This window comes from Melanaphis sacchari, unplaced genomic scaffold (genome assembly GCF_002803265.2).
Source record: "Melanaphis sacchari strain LSU unplaced genomic scaffold, SCAv2.0 Contig23_pilon_pilon, whole genome shotgun sequence".
NCBI lineage: Eukaryota > Metazoa > Arthropoda > Insecta > Hemiptera > Aphididae > Melanaphis > Melanaphis sacchari.
In genome coordinates, this window is record NW_020271114.1 from 2,782,731 (window position 1) to 2,809,761 (window position 27,031).

The following is a 27,031-nucleotide window of genomic DNA, read 5'->3' on the forward strand; positions in this document are numbered from 1 at the left end:
AGTATTTCATATAAAGCTTAAACTTGACAAATATTAATGAGCCTATTTTATTCCGGAAAATTTCATATATTGCATCATAATAAAGAGCTAAAACTACAATAGGTGAATACATTTTTAAAATTAAAAATAATAATTTATCAATAACATTTTATAATTACCATACAATTAGATGATAAGTTTTTATTTATTTTTTTTTTTAATGTACATTTTTTTTTTAAATATAGTTATGTATATAATATTATATAAATGATAAGAATAAAGTCATTTTATAAAATAGATTACAATTAATTTTTTTTTTCAATTTGTATTTATTTTTAATTTTAGGTTTAAAGTGTAAATTTAATATGATATATAAATTATCATTGACATCATGTGGTCATGATGGACTTTTAATTACAAATTTTTTGTCTATTTAATGAATTTATTGTAATTTAAAAATTAAAGTTGTATCATTCACTATGATCCTTAGGTGTGCAAGTATGCGCACACCATATAAACTAATACAGATAAATAGTAAAAATGCATTTTCAATTTTTATACAATTTAAGTTTAACAATAATAATTTATTATTTAATATTATATTAATTTAAAAAAAATTTATCTTCACTTATATACTCAAAAATATTACTCCTACAATTCATTGAAGTTATGTAATACACACCATTTGGTGTGCAGCTTAGTCAGAACACTCGGAACACCATTTGTATAAATTTGTTAGGCCATTAAGTGGGGGATTGACGAAAATTAATGGAACTGTGGTGTACAGCGACTGTTACACACGCAGCAGTCACAGCATTTCATATTGGTTATTATCTTATAGAAAAAAAGACTTGAATTCATGTATAAAATTGTTAAAAAAATTTTTATTAACTTGTACAATTTACCCATATTATTAGGTATTATATTTGTAAATTTGTAAATTATTTTTTAACACTGTAAGAATATTTCAATACATATTGTACTATTCTCTCTCAAGTCTGTTTTTAACAACACTCTTAAAAAAATTTTATTAAAAAAAATCTCATTTTTATCAAAATTAAAAATTATCTAGTTTTTATGTTATGTCTTGTATAACAAAGTTAGTATACAAATATTTATACAAAAAAGTTTAAAGAAATGAAGATTATTTAATACTTACAGAAAACTTAACTAAGACATATATTGATGTGCAACGAGTAATTTTTACTCGTTCTTTAATTATTATTAATTCCTTTTGTTATAGGTTTATTTTTTACTCAAGTTTTTTCAACCATTATTTATTAATTATCTAAACTAAAAAATTGAATCTTAAACTATTTAAGTACAAAGTTTTGTGAACTTCAGTTTATGAATCAATTTAACCGTTACAAAATTTACTGCACTGAAAACAAAATCAATGATAATAACATAACTGATCAGTTTCCAGTTGACTGTAACTAATGGTTTTAAATCAAAATAATTATGCTTATAAATTATTAAATTACGCATACTTGATGTGTGCACAAGGGTATCATTTTAAAATAATTATTCTTTAAAAATTAAACTAAAAGGTTATTTGATTATTTTCTGAGGAGTTTATGTAATAAATCTATTATTCATAAATTTACTATATACTTACATTTAAGAAAAAGTATTTATTATTTATTGTTATTATTTTCAATTTGTGAATTTGTGGTATTGAAATTTAGATATTGAGTGATTCAAAGACTGAATATATTTTAATGTTAACTATTAACATAATTTAAAAAAAGAAGAAAGAGGTAACTGATTTGCTGTATAATAGGTCTACCTACTTATTGAATCAAATCTTTATACATAATTTATTTGTTAAATTTGAATTTAATGACAAACCATTGCATGAGAAAAATGATTTTCAGAAAAACCGGTCTATCGGCATATATTACTAAGTATATTTCATTATATTTTTATATTGCTATTAAACAAACTCCATTTTTTTTTTTAGTATAACAGTAAGTCAATTTAATTTTTGTCTAAAACATTGCATTAATTGTAATAAGAATAATTTAATCGTTGTAATAAAATGAAATTACATAAATCCATATATACTCAAAGTTAATACAAAATTTAAAATATTGAATTTCAATGTTTATTAATTTATAACGAGTACAACTTTAAAAAATTATTTTAATACCAGTTTTTTTTTATTCCTATGAATCTGATAATTTATAAAAATGTATTTAGTGAATAATTAAATTTTTAAAGTATGACTAACATAAATAGTTTTATATATTTTTATATTTTTAAAAAAAAAAAGTAAAATTCCATATTTGGTAATTTTTTAAAGCGTAAACACATGCATATTGAAGTAAATTGTTAAACATCCTAGCCCTACTTATAAATAAATACTAGTAAATCAAAGAATGGTGAAAATAAGTTAGTTCTATAAATTAAAATCGATCTTAATAATTTTAAAATTTCATTATGGTTTAAAAATAATATGAGAAACCTTATATACAATTTTTTAAGCTTTTTACATAAATTATTAGAGTTTAAAAGTAATAGAAATTTTTATTCTAAATTCATAGAGCCATAAACCTAATAAATGACATGACTAATTCGCAACAACACCAGGGCCACACAAATACATAAAAGAAAATGTATAATACAACTCTGTTGATTTAGCTGATATGGTTAGAATTTCATACTGGATTTAAGTATTGAAAACTAGTGAATCCAAAATTAAAAATATAATGTCAGGTTTTTTAAAATAGATAACGAGTTTTTATGCATAAATTAAATATATTATAGTCCATTTTATCATATAAATTTATTAATTGCCCAAACTGAAAATAAAATAATTCAAATTTTTATTGAACATTATACATAGATTATATTATTTAAATAATTATTAAAATTTGGATTTCATTAAGTTGGTTTCTTGTTTTGTATTGTCATACACAATACGCTTTCAAGATTTCAAATATGTCTTAAGTGCAACTGAAATAATTTATTTTAATTTTTCATGTGCTTGAAGTTTTAAGGCAATTTTAATCTATTTCTGCTTTCTAGGAATATAACAGAAATAAAGTCAATTTGTTGAGGATTTAGAAAATTTTATATTTTCCTTATTTTTAACATGTTATCTGATTTCAAATTTTCATAATTTTACATTGAGTAATCTGTTTTTTTTTTTTTTAACAATTGTAATATTAAATATAAACTAAGCTGAAGTGCATTTTTTGTAAATGTATTTGTTTTGGTCATTATATTTTTAATATATTATTAGTATATTTTATTTATAAAATATTGCAGCATTCTATACCGTTAAATTTGTAAATCACTATGAAATACAAATAAAAATAGCAATTTACCAGTTATCTTTTATGTTTAATATTACAGTGAATTAACCTATTATAAGATTTTATAAATATTCATTACTTTAAAACTAAAATATATATTTAAAAATTTAATAATAGGTAAATTCACTGTAGTATTAAATATAAATGAGTTTAACGGATTTCTTATATACCTATTTGTAGGGTGGAGACAATGCACTCAGGTAGTGTCTTCTTAATAATAAGTAATTATTAAATAAATTGTTGTGAAATTAAAATTTAAAAATCTTTGTTATAAAAGAGATTTTAAGAGGTGATAGCGATCTAGTGATATGTACCCAAAGAAAAATGGCGAGGTTCAGGAATTAAAGAGTATATAAGATATATTAATTTCTTTAACCACTACAGTATAAACCTTTTTATATAATATGAATGTAAACACACAGGCTAAAATTGTTTTTAATACATGAACTATAGTATAATTAATATTTAGTAGCTATAGTTTTGATGAAATTTAAAATGTAATTTCAGATTATTTAGGTTGAGTGGAACTATAAGAAGTGTAACAAATTTACAATGTATGAATATAAAATAAATACAATACAAAATAATAATAATTATAAGAATATAATTATAAAGTATATGTATATTTTTATTTTGAATATTTTATAATTATTTTTTATATTTTTTAATACATCCCAATTAATGTTGAAAGTCTTGTATAATATTTTAGCATAATTAAACCTAGAACAATTGTGTAAACTCCTTTGATAGCAATTATTGACCAGGGATCAATTAAAAGCCAAGCAGCGAGAGTGTCTATAATTACTGAACGGTAAACAGACAACAATAGAAGAATACTGACTGCAGCAAATGGTGAAAATTTTGATTGTAATTTAGATAAATCATGTCTGGACCATAACCACACTAATGCAGCAGTCATTATATGATGCATCTAAAAATAATTAATATACAATTAACATTATGATGAAATTTATTTTTAAAATTTATTATTAACAAGTTAATTATATTAATGCAAATACATATTTTATTTTAATTTATATTACATAAATTCAATATTAGAAATTGATTTTTTTCATAACTGCTAAAATAAAGCTTATTTTTCAGCTACCTTAATTTTCATAAGCTTATTAGGTATCTATTAATTACTAGTTAAGTTTCTCACCAAATTTATATTAGATTCTAGACATTTTTGTATATACTTCCAATCAAATTCTGTGCCTCTTGCACCAACCCATAAAAGTAGAAATCTGGTCAATAATATTTCAGCACCCGCCCAGCCAATGCCTGCCGTCATTACCTTAGCATGTCCTTTGCCAGGTATGCTTTGCAATATAACATAGATTCCAGCAATGTCTGCTAAATCAACAGAGCTTTTGAGAAAATTCTAAAAATAAGAATACAGAGTTAAATGGGACGTTTATACGTTTATTAATATTGCATGTCATTACTGTTAAACTCAATGTGGTCATGGACGCCTCGTTGGCCGGAAAGAACGTTGCTAAAATCAACATCTTGCACAGCTGAGTAAACGTATAAATAATACCACCTTGTATACACTTCCAAAATGCTCCATACTCAGATCTAAAAAAGAAAAATGAAAACTACCGGTACCAAGAATGCATCTAGTTTACTCACAGATTTGCGTATTTGTACGTTAAATAGTGTGGCACGTATAATAAAGTGACACAATTACCAAAATGATACAAAGTCATTTTTTATGTAACTAATAGTTTTAATTTTAATAGAAAATTTTTAAAAATTAAGGTTTATCTATAAAATATTTAACGTTGTAAACACAAGTGAAAAAGTGAATCCATCATTTAAGCAGCAAGTAGCAACCACCCTCAATCAAATACGGTATTATCATCACACTATCACAGAAATACAGAATATATTTATCTCTTATCTCTAATTTCTCCTATAAAGCTATAATTACTAATTACTAAAAGTTAACACCTGCTGAAAAAATTCGATAGACCAGTTCTCTTAAACGGTTCAATAAATCGTTCAAACTTCCAGAGATATAATCGGTGTGTAAACTGTTTTAACTTTTGAATCGATTTATTCAGAAATATAATCGTTTAGATTGGCGTGTCTTCACTTTTAAAATTTATTTTCTTATCACGTAGTTAATATGAAATGTTTCCCGCGCTTTTCGAAAAATTAAATAATTAAATCATATTTAATTTTAATAAATACATAAATAAGTTTATTATTTAATGTTTATCATTACTTTTCATTTGAGTTCTTAAATTCCTACCAAGTTATTTAAAAAGTTTTGACATTAAAAATGTATAGAAATAATCCTAGATTAATGTTATTAAATAATTGCATTATGAGTAAAAATCAGATTAGGTACTTATTTTTTAGTACACTGTGCAAGGACTACTTATTAGTAAAACTAAGTGTTGATGTTACTGTTAAAGTAGCTTCATAATTAATGCACATATATAAAACTATGCTGTACAACGTTTTTACTAATGAATAATGGTATTTTATTTGTAATACTTATTCGATGTATTAGTTTATTTTAACGAATTTACTTTAAATGATACATCACTTGAATAAAATATGATAATTTTAACAAATATAAAAAAAAATCAAACAACTATAGAATTAAAATTGAAGGTTTTGCAGAGTTATTGATACCTAAATTTACAGATAAAAATTAAATAAATCTCATTTTCGCATTAACAGAAGTAGTATGGAGGTCTATTCGTTACATGTCATATTGTTATCTGTTCCTTAAATTTAAGACTAAAATAAATTTAACACCTTTTACAATTGATCGTGACGACGTTTGTTGGTCCTATTTTGTCTCAAAAATTTTTAAAAATAAATTTTGAAGAATAGATTTTAATATTTATATCATTATATGGTTTAACTGGTTTAAGTTTAAGGCAAATTATGATACATATCGGTGAAGATATTCCTACTAAATAATAGGTAATAATTTAATAATTCAATTTTAAGGCTGTGAAATTAATAGACTAATATTGTAATCATAATTTTAGATTATTAGTGAAGCGACAAATATATTATTTTTGCAATAATCTGATTTTTACTTTTTTTTAAACATTTAAAAAATACCTTTAAATATTTTAATGATTAATTATAGTTACTTTATAATGCTGTGAACTACTAAACTATACAGTATACAATAAGGCTCAGAAGTTATTGTATATGTGTATCAATATGTTTTTTTAGGTTATTAGATTTATTGCTAAAAAGCTATTAGCTAAGTTGCGCACGACGGCTACGGTTTTACAGAATGAGTAACGGACAAGTATTTGAATACCAATGACCTGGCCTATGCGGGTGAGACCCAAAAACGTACCTTCTACTTTTTGGCAGATTCACTTTTCGACCAAATTAAAAAAACACCGATTCTTTTTTTTGACCAAAATCACACTCTTCCCTATTCAGTCAAAACAAAATTTTATATAATGTATGTAAAAAAATAAAATAATTGGTACCTAGGTATATAATTTTTTGTAAAATTAGGGAAATTTTATAATTATAATAATTATATAATTTTTTTTTTTTTTTTATAGAAACTTTGTGTAACGATTAGTTTCGACAATTATTTAATTAAATATACAGGTATTTATATACAACGGAATAATTTATATAAGCAGCCCGGAATTAGTGATAAAAGCAATTGTTGCAAGGATAGCAGGGGGGTTGAGAAGTAAACATGTGGTGAGAGTTGGGAGTGATATTTAGAGAGTGGAGAATAGAAAAAAGTTGTAGGCGCTTTGTGTGCAGGGCAGGGCATTTGAACAGAATAATATGGTTTATGTCGCAGATGTCTGGAGAATGACAGAAAATGCAGAGCGGAGAGTCGTTAAGAGATAATTTAAAGGAATGTGAGGGGAGAAGAGTGTGGCCAAAACGGAGACGAGAAAATGAGCTGATTGCTTTGCGAGATAATTTTAAGTTATGGAACCATGGCTTAAATGGAATTGTAGGGTTTAATTTTCTGTACCATGTGGCGAATTATATAATTTTGAAAGTGATTAAAAGTATAAATTGCATAAAATGTGGAAAATTATTTAAAATATAAAAACATCTATACATTAACATCATTTTTATGTTAATATGTCACACATATACTTATATGGTTTAAATTTTATTTTTTTATATAATATTAATACATATTACATACTGTAACATATTAACATAAAAATAATGTTAATATGTCGATATTCTTATATTTTAAATAATTTTCTACATTTTATTGTACAACATTTTATGCATTTCATACTTTTAATCATTTTCAAAATTATATAATTATATAATTGCCCAGTGCTCCAATTTTACAAATATACACTAATTATTTTATTTTTTTAAATATATAAAATTTTATTTTAGTCAAAAAGGGTATAATGTGTTTTTTTAAATTTGATTTAAAAGTGAATCGGCTGAAAATGGAAGGGTACGATTTTGGTCGAAAAGGGAATCGACCTATTTTGAATTTGGTTGAAAAGAGAAGGGTATGTTTTTGGTCGAAAAAAGACGTGCCCACCTATGCGCGTTCCTGTTCGTTACCTATATCATGAACAGCGAAGGGGTACATCATTCGTCCACCTTAACCGCTGGACTGTCCTCGGTCCACTCGTTTTGCTTCTATTACCTACCCGGCTACCCATAAATAAATAAATATCACATAAATTACAGCCTAAAAACTACTGTAAAAAAAAATGTATAACTATTATACATTGGATTTCGGTCATACCTATGAAAATAAAATATATAATTAAAAAAAAAGAATAATTAGATATTTAAAATATAAATTAAATATTTTTAATTTGGTTTTCCAAAGTGAATTATCAGTGGATGATAAAAAAATGAGGTTTAATAGTTTTTTGATTTAATTGAAGCTAGAAGTTTTTTTGAATTTGTTTGTAAGGTTGTTGAATTTTTGTTTATCAGAAGGATACTTAGTTTTTTTGTTAGATGTTGCGAGCTATTCGTTTTTCTGATATAAGGATTATAATATGTAGAGGAAATTTCTATTTAGATTTTTTTGGAAGAGTGTGAGTGAAACATTACCAGACGGTTCTTATATTAATTTCATTAAAAGATTTACTGTTTATATCTTCTGACTTTTGGAGATTTGAAGCTAACTTTTAGATTGGTTTAATTTTCAAGAGTTGATCTAAATTATTTCGAGTTCATTTGGCCTTGGATGAGGCTTGGTTGTTTTGGTTTCTTTAATGAAGTATGTCAATATTTTATAGAAAAAAAAGAGTGGTCAGAGCAGAGGTTATTTAGATTAGTTGTCATAATGAAAACTAATTGAACTATGAACTATGAAGAGTATGAAAGTTGTTACTTGTTTGGAATTTTGGATAGGTATAAATAAATCAAGTATGTACCAGTACCATGTAGGTATATTGTCATTTGTCAATTTTTCCTATTTCTTTGGAATATGGATTACAATGATAAAACTATAAAATTGATTACTAGATTGATATCTCCCCCCCTTCAAAACCATCCTAATATCCTATAATCCTGTTCTCTTGACCAAATATTTCCGAAAAAACTGTTATATTTAGAGTAATATCTATGGTTGTAAAATATACAAAAAACTAACAATAAAAAAAAAAAAAAAAAATAGAGTAATATTAAATATACTATTTATGCATCTATGCTATTAATTATTATACATAATATTATTGATTACTCTACTATTTTTATTATGTTATCATCTCGAAATATTTTAAAAGTTAGTATTTACATTTAATTTCTGAAATTTGAACTGTTGAAAATATAAAATCTGCATTAATTATTTTATTAGAAAACCATTTAAATACGAGTCTTAAAATTAGAAATTGGTTTGGTGGACACAAGAAATTGATCCGATTTTTAATTCACAAATATTAGTTTTGTTACAATATCGTGGAAGTAGCCATTTCTATTGAATCATTGTTTATAAATAGTGGTATTTATAATCAATGATCGAACTAATGATCGTGATTATAGCCATAAACCTCAGTAATAATCTGTCTAGTTATGGTCCCGGAAATTTTCTCATTCTATAATCTATAAGTATGCGACTTTATTATAGGTGTATCGTGGATATAACCCATCTACAATTATTGTTCTTAATCTCCCGCCTATCACCATATTAATGAACTTTGTGCATGCAACAGGTTAGGACGTTTAGTTTAAATTATTGTGTTAAATGCTAACTATTATTTTTGTCTTAGTCTTTTTTCTCAATTACCATTGTTAATACCTACTTAAGTATTTTGGTTTGAATTGAAGTAATAATAGTCAAGCTTAATGATTCAATACTTTTCCCATTATATTTGAAGAAAAAAAACTATTTTATTCGTTGCTGGTACTCGGTGATTAAGATAGAGTAGAAAATATATTGAAATTTATGAGATGACAGTTATATCTAAGTAAATAAAACTAAATATCGATATTACTTTTTATTTTATAATTGTTGAGTTTCATGAAATTTGATAAGACATAATGAACAAGGATATCCCAAAACCGATCAAAACACTAAGATAACTCGTTTAATAAGTTATATACATAGATTTATGTATATATATATATATATATATATATATTAAGTCATGTTGTTGAACATCTTGTTTAAGAAGTAAGTAAACAATTTAAAAAATAGTTTGTTATTATTTTTATTTAAATGTACATTTGGCAACATTGGAAACCTTGAATTTACATTTCTGTTTTGTCTAAGTTTTAACAATAAATAATTATCTCTAAAGTTAGTAAATTTGTTTTTACTATTTTTATTTTGTTAATGTGTCTTATAATCAACTGAAATCATGAATTATTAAGAATTAATTATTCGAAAAATTTTATTGCTATTATTTCTTATACATTTTAATATATGTATTTTAAAGTGTCGTTTTTAGTTACTTTCTTTTATAAAGTTTTTAAATTAAGTATTATCAAATGATTGATTGCGTTCATGAAAGAAAGAACAACATGTTTGGCTCTAGCAGTAAGCTAGATGTCGAGTCTACTGGTGAGATTGATTTTTATAACTAGTTAGTGCCTATTATATATTTACTGATGAATGATAATATAATAAATATTTGTGGCTGAAGCTTAGAATGTCATATGGCATGAACCAATTTTATATTATAAGTAGGTATTCACTTAGCTTATTGAATAAATAGACCACTTGTGTGTATTATTTGTTTTTATAAATAACACCCACATACAATAGTGTAAAAGTTTTATATTTATACCGTTAAAAATGATTAATTTATTTTTATATCTATTGAGAATCTATAAATTAATTTCATGCATATTTATTTTTGAATTGCAGGCAATTTGGCACATAGTGCTAGTGTTTGTAGTGACATTTCAAATCGTACCAAAATGGATATTGTATGCATTATAGATGTTGTTCAATCTAGTAATTTGGCACATCGTAAAAGAGCTTTGGAAGAAGTGAAACAAGCATCTATGATTGTTAATGCTAACTTATTTATTGTTTTGGTAATATCTATTGTTATTCATGATTAATGGCTTATATTTATGGAATTATTTTATAACCTAACTTTATTTTGACAATAATTTTAGTTTGAGAAATTAGATTTTGGAGAAACTGCGGAATTGGATACATTTTATAATGCAGATGTTGCCATAGTTGATTTGTCAATTCAGTTTCAACAAAGTTCGTTGTTTTATCATTTAGGTTTACGTGAGAGTTTTGGAATGAAACAAAACATCATGTTATATAATGATCTAGATACTGAAGTTACATTACGACTAAAGGTTTGTAATATTTTTTTGTGCGATATATTTTTATTAATATTAATATTTATAATAATGTTTTGATTTTTTTTTTAGTTGTCATGTGGCTCGTATACATTTCTTTCTTATAAATTAGAAGACTGTGGAACTTGTCTCACTACCAATACTTCATTTCAGGATGAGAATGGCGCATCTGCTTTTGAACCTAGAGTTCCAGTTACTGTAAAATTAAGAAACTTACTAAAAGATGTTGAAATTCAGACTAAGTATGTTCATATTTTTTAGTGGGTGCAAGGTATTTATTATTATATGTAATTAACAAAAAGTTGTTATCTTGGTTAAATGTAGAGTTCATATTAAAGAAAAATTTTTGTCAGATTTAAGAAAAGCAAGGGAAAATTACTCCGGTGAAGAATTACGTAAAAAATTGCTTATAATGAGGAAACGACTTGATGATCCACATGTTCTTTCTGGTGATGTAGTTCATACTATGTTAATTTCATTTCGAGATGTACAGGTAGTTAAATAAATTAATAGTGTCAATTATAAATAACTTGTCAAATGTTGTAAAATTATATTTTATATTAGGATTATGATGCAATGGTCCAACTTGTTGAAGACATTCAAACTATACCAAACAAAAAAAATTATATACAAACACCAGCATTGCGATATTTATATCCTTTTGCTCTAAATAGGTAAATAATTAATTATTATTAACTTTTTTTAAAAAAAAAATTAATTTTATTTCATATATTTAATTTTAAACTATTATATGTTTAGACGTAATAAACCTGGAGATCGAAAAAAAGCATTGGAGGTTATTGAACTAGCATTAAAAAAGAAAGAAAATCATATACCTGATATGGTTTGTCTATGTGGTCGTATTTATAAGGATAAATTTGTTGAGTCATCATTTGAAGATAAAACTGCCCTTGAAAATGCTATACATTGGTATCGAAAAGGATTTGAAGTGCAACCAAATGAATATGCTGGAATTAATTTAGCTACATTATTACTTGTTGCTGGAAATGAATTTTCCAAGTCTGAAGAACTTCAACATATAGGTATGTTAAAATGATTTATTGAATGAAAATCCCCCAACTTAAAACACTGAATAAAAATTCCATGAAATCATGAAAGTGATTGAATTAATATTTATAAAATGTTGAATAAATACAGTATTATTATTTAACAATTTTTAATTACAATATATATGATGATGGTTCAGTATGTGTTCTATTACCGGGGTACATGTAGTGGTTGAAATTCAAAATGTGTTCTATTGTTTGGTAGGTATTTTCTATAAATGTTTGAAAATGATCAGTATTTTTATTTTTATTTTGTTGACAAAATCTAATAAGATGTTTTTTCAGAATACTGAATATAGTTATTTACTAGAATACTTCATTATAATTTTGACAATCTTTTATGATAATTTAATACATTTTAGAAATATTTTCTAATTTATTAATAGTTTTTAAAATAATAGAATTATCTGGTATTTAATTAAATGTTTTACAATTCATTGAAAAAATATCAACTAAGTATGTTTAAAATTTTAAAGTTGATACCTTTTTGTAGCAGATTAAACCACTTTTATTCGTATATGATTATATGAAATTGTTGCCTCATATACTTATGATTAAAGACCAGATTTATATGCATTTTAAATTGTAAAATATACATGCAAATATTCACTAAAAAAAGTCAAAATATACAAGAAAAAAAAATGCATAACTTGCAAAATAAATTTTCTATTTTTATTACATTTTATGATTTTAATTTTGCAGTGATTATTATTTTTTATTTTATTTAAATTTTCATAAACAAAAAGTACGAAATATATAATACAGCAAATATGCAATTCAAAAATGTAATTTGTTAAATTGTAATTTAATTTTTAATCATTAGATAATTCATTGTAAAAAATATTTTATTAAAATTAAATAATAGATATATTGATGATATAAATTGGAAAAAATTACGATTTAATGTAGTATGTTAACTGGGAAAACAATAAGTTATCAAAGTATAACAAGATAAGATAAAATAGGTAAAGCCATGCCTCCGCTATAAAATTTGTACAACCAACTTATATAGAAGTTATGTTACTTATTTTTAGCATCCAAATATTCTTTGAGACTTAAAATATTTGATATTGTATAAACGTACCTATAATCTTTTTTTTTTGCTCAACACCTAATTGGATCATTAGGTATATATTTGTTCGGTTTTTTATTAAAATATGCAAAATATGTAGAATATGCATTAACGCCAGAATATGCAAAAATATGTAGTATAAAATTTTGATATTTTATTAATCAATTAATAATTTGTGAACATTCATTAATTGCATGTATATAATGTTGAAAATTGCAACATGCATTTTATGTAAAATCCATTCTTATTATATAGAATATATACATATATATATATATATATCAAATAATATATTAGATAATTTCAAAAGCTTAAACAATTATTACAGAACTATTATTCAATAAAAATTAAAAACCTAAGCTAAGGATATCAGATTTTTATTTTAAATACAGGATATTTTAATTAATGATTATAATTTACTTAAAAAATGAAAAAATATAAAGACTTAATCATTTAAAATTAGTCTTTAATTCAAAAGTTAGTAGCCAACTACAATTAATAATTTATTTTGACTAAATATATATATTATGTTGACATTACTAAATAATTAAGTTTAAATAACATACAATTTTTTACTTAGATTTATTTTTAAGTTTGAGGTAATATTCTTTTTTCCTCAAGCTTAAGAATATATTTTTCAGATAAAATATTTGGTTTTGATACTTTTAATTAAAATTTTTTTTTTAAAAATGTACAACTTTTTAATTTAAGGAATAAGGAACAGATGTTTGAGGTGGATGATTCCAAATAGGGAACTAAAGTGGTATTTAGAACATTTTGTAATGATACTGAGATGATTGATTCATACGTGGGATGTATTGAATCCTTAAATCAAGCTATATTTTGTTAAAAATAAACGTTATTAAAATTGAATTTTCTTTTATATATTATTGCATGTTTTATTTTTAATTTTCAAATATTTCACTGCCTACACGATAAAAAAAAAAAAAACTAATCACCTTTTTTTTTGTATAGTTAAGTTATATATTGTATACTGAACTATATTGTTTTAATATGTACTTCAATCAGCTTACTATATCATGTATAATAAAGTATTATATTACTACATAATATATAATTTTAATATTTTTAATCTAAATATCTATCTACCAAAAATATAAATTTTATAAATATTAAATATTTATAAATTTGATATTTAAAAATTAAATTAAATTTTTAATTTTATTGCATGTAGTTTCACACTCACTATAATATACGTTAATGTATAAACGATTCAAATTTAAGTGATGAAAGAATGACTTTACTTTTTAGGACTCTTATGGTAGTGTGAAGTGTCTGTATTAGGAATCACTGGTTTAAATCATTAAATTAAGTTAATTTTATTGAAGTTATTTGTTAATTCAATGTTTTAATTTATAGATATTTTATACTTATCACTAGGATTATTATTGCTTATATTTAGTTTACTAATAATAAAACTATATTAAAATTGTTATACAATTATTAATAGGTATGGTTTTAAACAATTTAATTGGAAAGAAAGGAAGCTTGTCATCTCTCAATGAGTACTGGGCTGTAGCCACATTTTTTGAAATTAGTGTTCTAGCAGAAGATTATGGTAAAGCAATTCAAGCAGCTGAATGTATGTTTAAATTAAAACCTTCAATTTGGTAAGTTAATTATGTATAGATTGTATGCAAGTTTCAGTATAAATTATGTTTTAGGTACTTAAAGTCAACAGTAGGAAATATTGAACTAATTGATAAGTTTAGGAAAAATAGTGAAGAAGTTGAATATACTCTAGAAAAAGACATTTTTAAGTTTTGGATGGAATATTTTGTAGAAGCCACAAAAACAGAAATTGATGATACCATTCGTTTTCCTGTGAGTTAATAAATTAAAACTATAATAATGCCATAAGTAATAGTTGTAATTAAAAATAATTTTAAATTTCAGATTTTAGTCTTAGAACAGCTAAAAGTATATATGCCTAGTTATGTTGTAGTTAATCTTGGTGCTGAAGAAAAATCTATATTCCTATGGAATCAGTGTATAAAATGTACTAGAAATGTTTGTAAACAAGTGCATAAGTGGTTGTTTGTTGCTAGTATGATAAGAAGTGTTAGGTATATTTTCTTAATTGTGAATGAATTATGTTATAATTTTAATTACATTTTTATTTATTTATAGTTTATGCAAAATAGATGAACGGTGTTTATTTTTATATGTTCATGCAAATTCAGACGATTTTCAAATGTATTTTCCATCTTCTCAATATCGTCAAAGGTTTTATGATCTCGTAAAAAAAATGACTGAGGGTGAAGAAGGAATGATAACTAACTTAGATGAAGATTCTACTGAGGAACAAATTAATGTAGGTCTTTGTTTTCTATTATTGGTAATTTATTAATATCACATTAGTATTACATTAATTCTTTAATGCATTTTGTTTTAGTTTGAATATGAGCTGAATGATTCGCAAACAAAAAAAATTCTTGGTAAAGGAACTTATGGTATTGTTTATGCAGCTCTTGATCTCAATACACAAGTGCGAATTGCAGTTAAGGAGATACCTGAGAGAAATTTAGGGTATTTATTTACTTAAATTGAATTAAGATTTTTGTTTAATATATATTTGTATTTTTTTAATGTTTATATATTATTTTTCAAGTTATGTTCAACCACTGCATGAAGAAATAAAACTTCATTCTCAATTGTATCATCGAAATATTGTTCGGTATTTAGGATCAATATCTGAGGATGGGTTTTTTAAGATAATTATGGAACAAGTACCTGGAGGTTAGTTCTAACTTCTAATATTATATTTTTTTATAATTATGGCAAATGTCTAGTAAAAAAAATACTGATTTTTAGGAAGTCTTTCTGCTTTGTTACGTTCAAAATGGGGACCTTTAAAAGGAAACGAGCCCACTATTTCATTTTACACTAAACAAATTCTCGAAGGATTAAAATATTTACATGATCAAAAAATTGTACACCGTGATATTAAAGGTGATAATGTTTTAGTTAACACGTATAGTGGCGTAGTAAAAATATCTGATTTTGGAACTTCTAAACGTCTTGCTGGATTGTGTCCTAGTACTGGAACTTTCACAGGCACATTGCAGTATATGGCTCCTGAAGTAATAGACAAAGGTCAAAGAGAATATGGTGCCCCAGTATGTTAGAATTATTACTACAAGTTATACATTTATATGTAGTATTATATTGTAAATCTAAATTATTTTGAATTTATTTAGGCTGATATATGGTCATTAGGGTGTACAGTTGTAGAAATGGCGACTGGTGAACCACCGTTTACAGAACTTGGATCAGCAGTAGCAGCTGTATTTAAAGTTGGTTTTTACAAAACACATCCTGAAATACCGGCTGAACTCAGTGCCCGAGCTAGCAATTTTATACTTAGATGTTTCACTGTTGATCCAGATAAGCGAGCTACGGCTACTGATTTATTAGAAGATTCATTTTTGAATGAGTATGTTTAATAAATTATAAAAATAGATTATACATATATCACTTTATTTTTCACTTTTAAATTTCAATTAATATAACTAATTCTTAATTTTATTAAATTGAAATGTATCATACTGTTATAATAATAATAATAATGTTTATTTAAGGAAAAAGAAAACATCCAAAACATTAATAGCTCCTCTTGAGTTTAATCGCAGTGTATCTGTACCAGTTGAAAAAGGCATAAAAACTAATCAAGTTTCAGTTAATCGAGAAAATATCAACAAAAGTCCTAGTAAACATGTGTTGAAGGAAGACAGGTAATACAATTAAGTTATTTGTATATATAATGCTCTGTAATCCAGTTCAAATATTGTTTAATTTTACAACTAAATGATTAATACTCTAAAATTATTTGGAAGGTTGAGGTTTTAAGCATGTTTTTTCCTTTAATTTCATGGTTGTTTTTATTACTATAATGAATTAATTCCTTAATATTTAGTGTTTACATAAGAATTTGAATAATTATTAGAAAATATAATTACATATAAATAAAATAAATACTTAGATATTTATTTAAATTAAAATAAAGTTATTTCTTAAACATTTATTCAAGATATATTTATACTTTTGTTTAAAAATGTGTATTTTAAATTTTGTTTTTATTTTACATATTTTTTCAATTTTTCCTAGGTATGGATAACTTAACTTTATTTTTTTTGAATATATAGAGTTCCATCGAGTATTTTTTTTTCCATAGGTGTTTATACTTTATACTGTTCCTGTATCTGGCCACTCTGGCAATAGGTAGACTTGCAAATTTCAATTTTCTCAATAACTGATTTTATAATTATTTTTTATTTAAGGGGTAAGGAGCTGATTTGATACAAATAACTTTTCAAAAAGTTACTTTTGGCTAAATCTATAAAATTGTTCTAAATACGCCTATGATTTTTCATATTGAAATAACTTTTAATTTAGAAACCAACAATGTAAGATCAAGGAATAAGGATTTATGATATAGTTGTTCAATTGTTAGTTACCAGTGAATATTATCTTGGTTCATGGTTTATATTTGTTTATTAAAAATTAAATGTTTTGTGATTTCAAATGTATATTTGTGGTTTTAGGTATTGTGTTTTTTTGTTCATCGATTGAACATTTGAAAAATAAATAATTGTCAGTTTTTAAAGTACATGAAAATTTGTTTTTTTGAGAATTAATCTCTAATACAAATTTACAGGTACATTTAATATAACTAAATGTGAATATATTTTCTATTTTATGCTAGTTTATGTCTGTAATTTAAGAGCATATTATTATGAATATATTAAAACCTCACATTTTTAATCTTGCCTTTGCACCAATTTTTAAGCAATTATCAATTCTTTAAATACTTAAATCCTTATTGACCAGCATTAGCAAATAATATGTTTATTAAAATTTGCATTATATAACGTTGCTAATGACAAATGCAAAAAAAAAAAAAATGCTTCAGATTTATGCTACTAATGTGTTACTTAGTGAGGGCGCTTACATTGGAGTGTGTTTGTATACAGCTGGTTAACAATATCCCAACCAAAGATCAAACAAGACCAGTTCCTTTCTTCCATCAGCTTACCAAACATGCAGTATTCTTACAACAGGTATATTTTACTTAATCGTTTAATAAACAAGTATAATACTTTAATAAAATATTTTACACATCAGAGCATTTAACTAGAAATTAATAATCTATGTACTATATAGTACTTGCGGTGTATTTGACAATTAACTAATTTCAATCAATGTATCGCCTCGTGCGATTTTGTTTTTTCCTGGTTAAATCCGTATTTAGTCTTGATGGTCAGCGGTATAATAGGCGACAGTCCTCGGGTGCGTTGGCATCGCCTGAAATAGACATGGGCACAGCGGGCAGCACTGCAGAAGCGGAACACGATGGATTCTACAGGCTGAAAAAAGACTCTCAGCGAAGGACCACGTTGGCCCGGGTGTTGGCCCAAGACCAGGCTACATTGGGCAAGGTGTGGCTGCAATTTATTCGTCGTGAGTTCGGGCAACCCAAATTGACCAGTGAGCACCTTGAAGTGTTGATGAAAGGTCTCCGAGATTATATTACGGACCAAAACATGAATATCGTTGAATGGACCATATACAGCCTCAAAGAGCAACTGAACTTTGATGCAGTCGCTGTACACCAGCTGCATATTTCGCTGTGCTTATTTAAGGACGCGGTAATGGACATTTTACGTTATAATTCATTAGTTCATTACTATTGCAAAATATTGATAATCGATTCATCCCAACCTATAAAATGTTTCGTGTTCTCGTGAATGTAGGTATCGATTGTCTTACAATTTTGCATATAATATTATCTGTGGTCAGTGGGTGAGTTGATTGTGCAGTACGGGCGCTAGGTCATTTATTAGAGTTATAGTTATTGTGGTTGCAACCTTATGAAGTATTATAAAAAACAATCAAATAATAAAAAATTTGGTACATAATATATATATATATATAATAAATATAATAAAGTATTCTTTGTATGGGTGTTGTTGATGATAGTACTTGGTAGGTGTTAAATTTAAAACTGTCTCAACAAAATTTAGTTTTTTCACAACTGTATCTATGTTGCTATAAGAAATAGAATTTAGTTTAAAGTGCAGGTGCCTCCCTGCCCCACCCTCGCTAATTAATCAATTATATACACTTTTTGGTACTTATTTTTCATTTATGGTCACAATTTTGTCCTTAGTAGTATTTAATTTGTGTCTAAGTCAATTGGTCATTGGTTAATATCATTAAACATATTATTATATCATATATATCTGATTTTATGAATATACCTTTAGCTTCTTTGGTGAGCTTTTAGTTTGTTTTTATGTCATTCCTCCCTTTCTCCAAAAAGTATGTCGTGATCTTTACAAAACTAATAGTGTATACATTTTTATATTGCACGTATAAATACGTAAAAATGGAGTGCAAAAGATTGGTAAAAAATTTTTTCACATTTCTCAAGTAGGGGGGGGACTGGTGTGATGTCATGCCAATCCTCTGAAAAGTTTATGATAGGTATATCTTAATCCCTTTGGTCGTACAAATTCAGTGCCACTGCGTAAAAATTCGTACAAATGACATACTAAATGATAATACAATTTCCATATTTTTAAATAGGAGGCTGGTGTGACGTGTAATCATGACCCTCCACAAAGATAACATTACCATCGTCTACTGCTGTGCTATTGTCATCGATAAAACCCATAATTATTAATATGGGTTATTCAAATATTCTCTTTTTACTTACTAGGCGTCAATTTCCAATAAGAATTGTTTTTGCTATGACAATAAATAAAGTATAGAGACAAAAGTTGGATAAAGTAGGGTTGTATTTGCCCCAACCTGTTTTTATTTTTTAGTCATGGTCAACTTTATGTACCCTTGTCCAGAGTTAAATTTTTTGAAAAATTAAAAATACAAATAATACTTAAAAACAAAAAAGATACAATGAATAAAGTTTTTAAAGAAATTCTATAATAATAATCACTAATACATTAAAATTGAGATTTAACTGTTAATTTGTTTGTGTTGGATGAAATATTTGCAGTTTTTTTCCATATGAATATATTATGCGTATATTTATAAATTTTATTAAAATTTTAGAACTTAAATTAATTTATATTTTATGTTTTTCCTAAACATTATTGTCGTATTATCATAACTATATATTTATTGTTCATATTTATATATACTATATATCTATCATTATTCAAAAATCTTATTTTTTTTCTGTAACTCGGCAGCGACTGGTAATTCAGCTAGTTATCAATTATGTACTGTAATATTAGGATTAACCATGAATAACTTATTCTATTCTATATGTTATTGTTTTAGGCCAAGTCCGTGTTGCGGTTACATAACATTAAACCCCATTGGATGTTTACGCTCGACACGTTGGTGAGCAGTGCCGTGGATGCAGTTATTGCTGTCCTTAAGCCTGGTATTTATAATACTTTTATAGCCTTTTAACAGACCAAAATTGAAAACCACAAAACTTGAATTATATGACGTTAACATTTTCAAAAGAATAATTTTAATAAAAACATCAATATATATTATGACATACTTAAGATCAATGTATAAACAATAAACAATATACTATTTACTAGAGCGTTAAAAAAAAAAAGTTTTCTAAATTTGTAATTGTATTATTTGTTGTAACATTCTAATATTTTAGATATCTTATAACATATTAACTATTTATCGTAGTAATCAAACCGAATAATAGATACTTACTACTTTTACCAAAATATCACTTATAAAAGTTATAGTTTTTATTTTTAATTCCTGCGGTAACGCATTAATCATGTAAGTCTTATTTTGTTTTATATTACACTATCGCAAATGATGCAGACATGGCTTATAAATCACTGGTCAGTGTCCTCTATAATCGAAGGATAATCGAAAATGTTATATCTTGTATACAATTGTAATTTAAAATTTTTTTTGTCTCAACTCATCCAGTGTTTCAGTCTAACTGCTCTTCAATCATCTTATCTAATTGAAAGTTTATATTGAATTTATTACATCATAATGATTTCTTTTCGTGTAGAATTAGATGAAAATATCGCTGCCAAAGATGTCAAACCAGACGGTAGCGTCTTTACAGCCATTACGGATGACACGAAGACCAGCTCGCCGTCGTTCTGCTCATCAATAAAATCACATAAAACCGATGATAGCTGTTACCTGGACAATTCGCCGACAAAGAGCTGGCGTGAGATGTTCCACAGGTAATTTGTCGTCCCGCGTTTGTATATATTCCAATACGTATCAAGCGCTGCAAGCATCATTTGTGAGGTGCTATAAGGGTGCATTTTGCAAAATTACGCCTAGATGCTATGATATTACACATCTCATATCGTAATATTATACTATAGTAATTACGATACTTCTGAATGTAAATAATTCTAAAAATAATGTTTGTTTTCTTATTGTTTAAACGTATAGCTAACATGGTTTATCTGAGGTTTGTATATATATATATATATTATGTTACACTAAAATATGTTAAATTTATATTAGCACTATTATCAAGTAATTAACGTTAATAGATAATAAATAATGATGAATATTTGCAAGGTTTATAGCGTTATTTATTAAGGATTTATGGTTATTTCAAACAATATTAGTTAATGATATTAATTTTATTTAAATGTTTGTATTATAATATTATTTATTTTCAAATGACAAAGAACTGTTATATTTCAAATCTCATAAATTTCCTACTATTCTACGGGTGCCTATGTGTACCAATAAAACTATATTAATCAGTAATGTCCTTATTATGTTATTTTTCATAGTGATATCTCTTTCTTCAGATGATTGAGGATGAGTTTTGAGATTGAATAAAATTTCTTTGCGTGGTACAATTTGAGATCAAGTATACTTGTGTTTAAAAAAATCATTTTCGGTACCTAATTAAAAAAAATTTCAATTTCGTATTTTATTTTATTTTACTTGAATAATTTGTAAAGCTTACTTTTGAAAAAATTCGATTAAATTATTTCTTTTATTTTTTGTAAATTTGTAATATTTTCTTGACGTTTGTTAACTAAATAAAATGTCATATTTAAAAAAAAAATTTAAATGGGTGTCTGTGCAATATTTTTTGAAATAACTATCGCCATTTTTTTAATGACTAGAATTTAGAATCTAAATTAATTTAAGTAACGTATAAAATTAACAAACCTAGAGATTTTTCATTCTGAACATTTTTATGCGCAATGATCTAACTATATCTTCGTAGATTTTATTATCCTCATTGTTTTCTTGCTATTGTATTATTTTTTTAATATCTTCTTCCATACTTAAATTATAAATTTAATTGATTAAAATGTCAATTAACGCTAACCCAACTTATGCTTCACACCTTGACATTGCTTCATAAGACCATCCAATGCCTTTATTTACTTATTAAATTATTTATAATATGAGAAAAATTATCAAAGAATAATATTAATTTTTGATTACAATACACAGTTGTTTTAAAACTATATACATTTTAATCCTGTAAGCGCCAACCTTTGTTTTTATTTTGTGTCATCCCTGTTTCTAGCATATCTCCAGCGTCTTGGTTAACTCTTTATACAAATCATTGACTTTAGCTATTTTGAGGTTTGCCTTGTACACATTTTATATCTTGTCACAAAGAAGAAAGCTTACTAATTATTAAATTAAAAAAATTCTTGGCTATTGAATGTAGAATGGCTGGTGCCCCGAAAGTCGTATAATTATCGAATATCCAACAAATTGTGTGCGATCTCTTTCTCACACTTGTTAAAGTTCTGAAAAAGATAAATTTCATAAAATGGTCTTAATAATTTAAAATGAATCAGGATCTATTTATATTTTATAATTGCATATCAATTAAATCTATTTGAGTTCTTGATTTGAAAGCGTATTGTAAAATTGGTTTCGAAATTAAGTCTCTTTAGGATTGGATGACTTCTGTTGGCAACTTAACATAAAATTAAATACGTCATAATACTAACATCATTAAAATAACCTTTTAAAAATTTATAAATATTATAAAATAAATATTTAAAAAACCTTTTTTGAAGTGTATACTGTACCTATATATGTATTAACAATAATCAAATTCCAAAAATAATAAATCACTATAATTACTGGTTTGTGAGGTAACTATTGAATGTGTTTATGTTATCATGATTTTGTTGCCAAAAGGGAAGGAGGGCATTTTCTGCCTTTCTATTCTTTTTTTAAGAATTACTGATATCTACTCGTATTGAATAAAATAATTAAATGCTTAGATTTTATCAATGAATACTTAATCAAACGTTATTTTATTAAAATATTAGATCATTAAAAGTATCTACAAACAAAATATTCAAAATTATTTATTTAGTACCTAAGCAATTGTTACACTTTTTTTTTTATTATTGTCGATAAAAATATTTTTTCTGAGTCAAAAATCTGGTACAAAGTGTTTCATAAATGGTTATAATAGCTGCTTAAAATTATAAAAAAATAAATGTTCATAAATTTTATTTATAAATTATAAGTATTTAAAGTTAAAATATTAACAAAATTTGCAAATAATATTGTAGTTAAACATCAATAAAATGTTTTAATTGGTTCTTATTAACTAAGGACTAAAAATGTAATACAACATTCTTTATATTCCTTATTAGTAATTCATACTGTTCAAAAACATATAAGCACAGTTTTATTTAAGTTTAAATGCGGATGAAATTAGATATTTAAATAAAGTATAATGACAGTTATTTTGTTGTAATTTTAAAATATTGGTGGATATTTAAAATGTATTACTTATATTATTTTAATTTTTATACACAATAACATTTTCAAATGTAAGGTTATTGTTTAAAATTAATTTAATTTAATTTATTATTAATATTACTTAATAACCATTAATTTAATAGGTCTTAACTATTTTCGATTAAAATAATAAATTAGATTTATAACTAATTCTTAGGCTAGATTTGAATTGCATTGCATAAATCGGAATCATCCAAATCATTTAAATAATATTGTAACAAAAAAAAGATGTTATTTTTAATCTGTTTATTTTTCTTAAATTTTAATAATTTATGGTAATTTTCTTATAATTGAAACCTTTGTATAGTGGCGCAAAATTTGATGTGAAGCTTGCATATATATTACAAATTACAATGACTTATTCCTCAATAATGAAGTCCACTTGTCATCTATTTTACATTAAAGCGGTTACCTATTTTCCCCCTTTTTAAACTACGGTTTTCTTGCAATGTCTAAAAATGGAACTGCAACATGCCAAAAAATTGTGCCTTTATTCTTTAGCCTTAAATTCGTAAAAAACGTATTAATTATTTTTTAACTTGTATTTATAATATAAGTTTAAACATTTAGTATCAATGTTTAATACGATAATTCACGATTTCGTTGAATGCTGTAAAATTGAATGTAAATATAATATCATTTTAGCTATTTTAATTTGTTAAAAAAAACAATATTACATAATTATTTTAATGATAATCATATCTATAATTTGCAATCCAAACGTAAAATCAATTATAAAAAAAAAAAAATAAAATAAAATAAAATAAAAAAAATATTTTAACACTATATACTCGTATATATAGTTAGTTAAAGTATAAAAAAATAATAATTTTTAAACCTAGAGTGGAAAATTTAAACGAATAATCGACAGAAAATAAAAATAAAAACCTAATATTGTATTATATTATTATTTAGTACATCAGAGTTTTAATTTTAATAGATTTTTGGAAGAAGTGTTAGAATGTCAAAACGGTTTTCTGAAAAAAATGGTGGAAGATCAAAAGGACTTGATGTCTTTGTTGAAATGGACTGCTGAACAAAACGCAGCCATTTGCAGTGATTACTGTTGCACCCCTTGTCGGAATTGCTGTCGAGAGTTCAGAGATTTCAACTATGAAAACAGTGCGGACGATTGTAACAAAGATCTAATCAAATGGCTTCGCGACATCGGTATCGACGAACACTCGATAAAAATAGTAAGTTTCTATATAAGTATATGCGATCACGTAGAATTGAAATTCGGCATTTTGTAATTGTGCCCGTCGATTAAATCTATTATTCAACTCTGTTTTATGTCTTCGTATTCTCGTCATCACGAACCGTGTTTGTCAATTTTGTCTGTTATCGTTTTTTAGCTAGTCAACGAACAGTTTCTGTTGGATCAAATACAACTTGACGTCACCAGAGAAGATTTGCGAGGTCTCGGGTTGAAGTGAGTAATGCTGTGTTTGTTCGTAATTTATCGTCAAAGGTCCGATGCATTTAACGCTGTCAATCTTTTGTCATTTAGACGCGGCGTCGAGTTGAGGCTGTGGAAAGAAATCGAACGGCACAGAGAAAATAACTTATCGTCGTCTGGCGGGACAACGACATCCATCACACCGCGGTCTTCTCCGTCGTCATCTACTAACAACAACATTTATACCTCTAATGCACTGCAACAGTTACAGACGAGCAATAAAATTAACAACAACTTTGATGTATAGCAGTAATATGATAACGGTAGTGTGTGCTACGACTGTGTTCCATGTGTCACACTTTTAAGTTACCTATCGCCGGTTTATTCAAGTATAAAAATATATATGAATAAATAATGTTTTTTTTTTTTTTTTGTTTTTGTTTTGTATTATTGTTACAGAGTTATTATTTATTACGTAATAACAAATCGAAAAAAATGTTAATGAAATAATTTATTCTAATTTTATTATACAAAATAATATTATAACCACTATGTGCAATGTCCTTATAATTATTATATTAATGAAAATAATATAGTATTTTTTTTGTTATTTAAACTTGCGTGTTGAATCGATACATCTTTAATCAAAATATTATATTATTATAGATTGTTGCACATGTACGCGATCATTGTTTATAAAACCATAGTCGTGTACGGTCGAAACTAATTAATAATTTCAGTTCTGATCATACATGTAAATGTGTTGATTTTACAATGTGTGTATGTGTTTTTTGTGTCTGAACACACTTATTAGAAAAAATACTTCAAATCGTTCTTATAGTGTGTTTTAAATTTTTCTTAGATATTATTTGTTCTTAAAAAAAGGAGGATGGATTGTTGTTTGCTGCAAAGCTAAACAATAGGCTACACTAAAACTCAACTACTTATTAAAGAATGAGTACTCAATTAAAAAAATTAACTTCCAACCAAACTTCTGAACTAAACCAACCTCTTTAAAAATGTATTATTTTATTCTGTTACGCAAACAGTTGAACTTTTTGAGTTATAAGATAACTTCAACTTGTCTTAAATAGCCTTTTTTTTCGAAGAATAACTTATTAACTTGCTCAGGCGTTAACATAAATTTCAAACAAGTTAAATCGTACAAATCCAAGTTCACATTGCGACGGTATAAACCGATGGTAAAACGTCGTTTTGGATTATTGACGTCATCGATAAAGGTCGAATTTAATTTTAAAATAAAAATAAATTTTAAGCCATGTAAATTGCAGCGATTTTGGCATCGTTTAACACAACTTGTCGTCGTTACGACTCGCTTCTATTTTTTTATTTACCTATTTTGAAGTCAATATCGGCCGCCGGAAGAATTTGGAGATTGCATTTTGTACCATGTTGGAAAACTTACTATGAGTTATATTATGCTATCTATATCCAATTTACCGCAGAAATTAGTTAATAATGCGGCGGTTTGTTCATTAATCGCCGAGAGATATCAACATTATGCAGTATTTTATTTGTGTGCATTTTTTATTGGCCTCAAAGTCGGAATTCGGGTTATACATCGTAGTTTTGAATTAAAATTTTTTTTCAAAGATTCTATTTTCATCTT

At 25.4% G+C, this 27,031-nt stretch overlaps 2 protein-coding genes across 7 annotated transcripts; one reads left to right on the plus strand and one right to left on the minus strand.

Moving 5' to 3' along the window:
• Positions 1-3,935: 3,935 nt before the first annotated feature.
• On the minus strand, positions 3,936-5,158 carry LOC112594673 (transmembrane protein 147). The gene is made up of 4 exons (XM_025339591.1): positions 4,935-5,158; positions 4,748-4,880; positions 4,462-4,683; positions 3,936-4,230 (listed from the first exon to the last, which is right to left on the minus strand). Exons 1-4 carry the CDS (start codon positions 5,009-5,011, stop codon positions 3,964-3,966), a joined length of 699 nt encoding a protein of 232 aa, XP_025195376.1. The 5' UTR covers positions 5,012-5,158; the 3' UTR covers positions 3,936-3,963.
• A 4,694-nt stretch (positions 5,159-9,852) lies between these two features.
• Positions 9,853-25,856, plus strand: LOC112594555 (mitogen-activated protein kinase kinase kinase 15). 6 transcript variants are annotated; one of them, XM_025339380.1, is made up of 23 exons: positions 9,853-9,918; positions 10,615-10,787; positions 10,872-11,066; positions 11,142-11,311; positions 11,394-11,562; positions 11,634-11,743; positions 11,829-12,112; positions 14,680-14,839; positions 14,894-15,053; positions 15,126-15,295; positions 15,360-15,543; positions 15,625-15,758; positions 15,841-15,968; positions 16,044-16,348; positions 16,430-16,665; positions 16,811-16,963; positions 18,203-18,289; positions 18,481-18,877; positions 20,535-20,640; positions 21,253-21,433; positions 24,943-25,198; positions 25,358-25,434; positions 25,513-25,856. In XM_025339380.1, the coding sequence occupies exons 2-23, from the start codon at positions 10,668-10,670 to the stop codon at positions 25,706-25,708; spliced, it is 3,978 nt and encodes a 1,325-aa protein (XP_025195165.1). In that variant the 5' UTR covers positions 9,853-9,918; positions 10,615-10,667; the 3' UTR covers positions 25,709-25,856. The 6 variants fall into 6 exon arrangements, with proteins under 6 accessions (XP_025195165.1, XP_025195166.1, XP_025195162.1 ...); XM_025339377.1 differs by lacking the exon at positions 9,853-9,918 and adding an exon at positions 10,085-10,308; XM_025339378.1 differs by lacking the exon at positions 9,853-9,918 and adding an exon at positions 10,371-10,430.
• Positions 25,857-27,031: the final 1,175 nt, after the last annotated feature.